The following is a 3,912-nucleotide window of genomic DNA, read 5'->3' on the forward strand; positions in this document are numbered from 1 at the left end:
GCCTCTGTCCATGGTGCTGAACTTGACCAAACATTTAAACTGTCATTCACAGTTTTTAATGTTAAAATGTTGTGACAGACTTCATCAAAAGTCACTGTCCGGCTGTTTTAATTAATCTCAGTACGTGTGTAATAATTTCGGTATACCCGGTATACACTTACACTGTAAAATGTAACTGTTCCAAATATTTGGCCTGTGGTTTAAGTATCATCTGATGTTCCCTAACCACCACAGTCGTGCTAGTTGTTCACGAGCGAGCTGATATTAAGATCGGATAATATCATCAACACCTTCTTCCACCTTTTTTAAATGCAGTTGCTTTTCGGCCCATCCAGTTTCTCGGTGTGGACAGCTGAGTGAAGACAATAGACAAATCCAAGGCAATGCCCCTGATTGCTGCGTCGTGATAAAAGACACCAAATTACGGCAATGAGCGGTGTCGTAATTACATTCCTTAATCACATTCTGGAGGTCTAATTGCCTTAACGATGTGTTTCATTAAGTGAGCCTATAGGTAGGACAGCCGGCCGTTTTCATACACAGTTGTTTTCGGATTAACATTATTATTATTAGGCTTACAGTTATACACCGTTGTGAAAATTGTTTTAATTATCATAATTATAGTCGCAGGAGCTTTGCCCCCCCCCCCCCCCCTTCACTAACTCACATCTGGCCTCCTTGTCAAAGTGTTAGGCTATAGAAGCTCACATTCATGAATGGTGCCGGTTTTGTTTGAACATAAAATTATTCTTTACCTGCAAACTTTTACACCCGATGAGATCCAAGAATCAAATAATTAAAGCAAAGCATCCTCAGACTTGAAAATTAAATTATAGGCTACGTCTATAAGTAGATATATGAAATCTCTACTTAGTTAATAAAAGATGGTAAGCAGTAAATGTTGAAATGCCAGTCCAGTTGGAAATATTAAAGTTGGTGCATTTTACAGGGCAAAGGTTCCATGCAATGCATTCGGACACTGCACTCAAGTTACACTCCTTGACATCAGACGAGTAGGCTACAGACACTCAGTTTTCTGTTGTTCAAAATATTTTAATAAAGCTTTTCAACACGGAAACACATACAAATGGCCCTCTTTGCTCATATAGGAACTAATATCTACAATTATCCACAGCTTGACCTGACAACGCGATAGATCTCAATACCTCGGCCTTCTCGTCGTGAGTGTGTGAGAGAAGAACACTAATTAAACAGCAACTCTGAAGCAGTTTATATGCCTACAATACGCCATGCAAACAAATGTACCTACAATCTTTCAATTTAAACACACACCGAAAATATCTCATAAACGTTGACATAAGCTTCAGAAATGTGGCTGACGTTTTATCACAAGTGCCAAAAAGAATGGCTCAGTGTTTGAATTCACGAATAAATATGACTGATTTAAACAATTCATGTCTATTGCATTTCTTTGCTCGTGACATTCTTCATGTGCTCAACAAAAAGTTCATTAAGTAGGCCTGTGTTAAGTGGACATTATGCAAAAAAAGAAACGTGTCATGTCAAAGTAAATAAAGGAGCTAAAACTGAGGGTAGACAAACTAATGTTCCAGTTGTCCATATCAAGTTGTCAGGTCACACAAATCTCCAAAAGGGTCCATTATATCTCCTGCAACAGCTGCAGTCACTCATATACTTGTGTTTGGTTTTCACTGTCATTCATACCAGCACTTTTGAATACTTTATATACACAATCAAGTATTGTCTGAACAAAAAAAAGCGCATTTTGAATGCATTTTGTAAATGTTATAAAAAGTACTCATCGTCTTCTAATTCTGTCTCTATGTGACATTGCGACATAGCCTCGTCGTAACTCTCCGTCTCTCCCCTCTCCAAAAGTGTTCAAAAGTGATGTCTTTTCTTGCCACATGTGCTTCTCCGAATCTGTCAGCCCGCAATAGTTAGGTTTGCAGTCAAGGCTTGTCAGTACAATGTTTACACAGGCTGGAGGTGACGTTGTTGAACAGGGCACATTTAGCAGGACAGGAGGACGTTGCCACGCCGGTGGGAAAGGGGTACCCACCTGGCGGCGGCTCGTACGCACCCAGGCCGCCGGGAGCTGCCAGGGCAGTGGTGGCCGGTATGGAAGCGGCCGAGATGGCCTGGCCCTGGTTCAGATAGGCCACCAGCCTCCGCATCTCCTCCAGAGCCTGCGCCTGCATGAGGATGTAGTTCTTGGCGAGCAGCAAAGTCGCTATTTTGGAGAGTTTGCGCACGGACGGGCTGTGCGCGTAGGGGATGACGGAGCGCAGCTCGTCCAGCGCGTCGTTCAGGTCGTGCATCCTCCGCCTCTCCCGCGCGTTGATGTTCAGCCGGAGCGTTTTCTGCTCCTTGTTTTTCTTACCTCCCTCGACTTTCCCCGCGCTCACCATCCTCCCGTCGGTCAGCAGGACCATCTCGCACCTGCTGTCGCTGTCGTCGCTCTGCTCTCCGCCGCTGCTCTCCGCCGCCGAGGGTCGGCTGCCGCCGCCCTCCCCGTACGTCAAACACAAAGATCCGGTCGGCAGACCCAGCGGCTTCCCTCTGACCCCTGCCAGTCCGCCCGGCTGTATGGGGTCTGAGTTGGTCGGGTCGAAACAGCTGATGGGCGACTGGCGGTCTCTGGCTGGCAGTTCAATGCCAGCCGACGATCTGAAGGGGTCCATCTTTTTGTTTGACACAGCACTCAGAGTTTTGTGAAAAATGTCTCCTGCGCCGTTCAAGTTCATACTCGTGTCCATACAGGCTCGCCGTCTGGATTCCGCGTTATAGTCTAGAATGTTGCTTGGGGTGGAACACGCTGGCGTTGAAGTTTCTTCCCCGTGTTGTTGGGTCTCTAGTCGATCTTGAAGGATTCCTTGACTTGTCAGCTAAGTGTGGAGACGAGAGGCGACTCGCTCAAGTAATAAGTGCTGCTCTGCGCTCCTATCTCATATTCACCTCTTCACCAGATCTCCACAGCGATCATCGTTACGCACAAGACGCGAGTCCTTTACATCATTATCTCGAGGCGGGTTATTAAAGAGGATTCGCCTATTGGGACAGAGTTCTCTCTCCTTCTCACTCTTTACCCAATCAGGTTAACGTTTTAATTAATGGGGTTTAAACGGTGACAAACAATACCGCGTGCGCTCTCTCTCTCTCTCTCTCTCTCTCTCTCTCTCTCTCTCTCTCGCTCTCTCTCTCTCTCGCTCTCTCTCTCTCTCTCTCTATCACTCGCTCTCTCACCGTCTGGTTAGTCCAACAAGGTTGTGATCGAGGCTCCTTATAAATGACATGCAGGTATATTCAAACAAATGTAGACACGCCTAATGTTTTCAAAGCCTCCAGCAACAACAAAAACTTCTTTTATCATTTGACTGACATGTAGCCTATTCATTTGTGCGTTAAAAGTTGTAAAATTTGTTTGCATTTCAGTGCTGGCCAATAAGTCCTTATTGAGAAGTTGTTGTGGTGTTTTTTTTGTGTGTATTTTTCTCCTTGCCTTTCTCTGTTGAGTAGCTATAATAAAGACATTTATAAACTTGGTTAGGCCTACAGTATATATAATGGGCAAAAAAAACATTCACACTTATGTGAAACCGTATTGTAGGCCAATATTATAAAGGTTTCCCTATTCATTTTACAATAAATTATTTAATTCAGGAAAAGTTGTTACTTATTTCTGGTCACTGGGTGAGAGTGACTTGTAGAGTGGGTGTTGTAGATGTAATCTTTGTGCTGCACAAGTAATTGTTTATTATTATATAGCCTTTTTGAAACTGTAACCACCAAATTAATTGTTTCCTTTCAAAAGCTTAGTACGTTGGAATAATGTTTAGATGTTTTTAAGATTTATTTAGCTACTAGGCTTACATATGCTTCACTGTAAATACACACTGCTTCTTCTATTTTTATGAATTATTACTACAG

General features: G+C 43.6%; 1 protein-coding gene across 1 annotated transcript; it reads right to left on the reverse strand.

The window, feature by feature from the left end:
- Nucleotides 1-1,934: 1,934 nt before the first annotated feature.
- Nucleotides 1,935-2,741, reverse strand: bhlhe22 (basic helix-loop-helix family, member e22; the record flags this gene model as incomplete). The annotated part of the gene is made up of 1 exon (XM_080752069.1): nt 1,935-2,741. The coding sequence occupies one exon, from the start codon at nt 2,739-2,741 to the stop codon at nt 1,935-1,937; it is 807 nt and encodes a 268-aa protein (XP_080608195.1).
- Nucleotides 2,742-3,912: the final 1,171 nt, after the last annotated feature.

This window comes from Nannobrachium achirus, assembly GCF_963921795.1.
Source record: "Nannobrachium achirus genome assembly, chromosome: 21".
NCBI lineage: Eukaryota > Metazoa > Chordata > Actinopteri > Myctophiformes > Myctophidae > Nannobrachium > Nannobrachium achirus.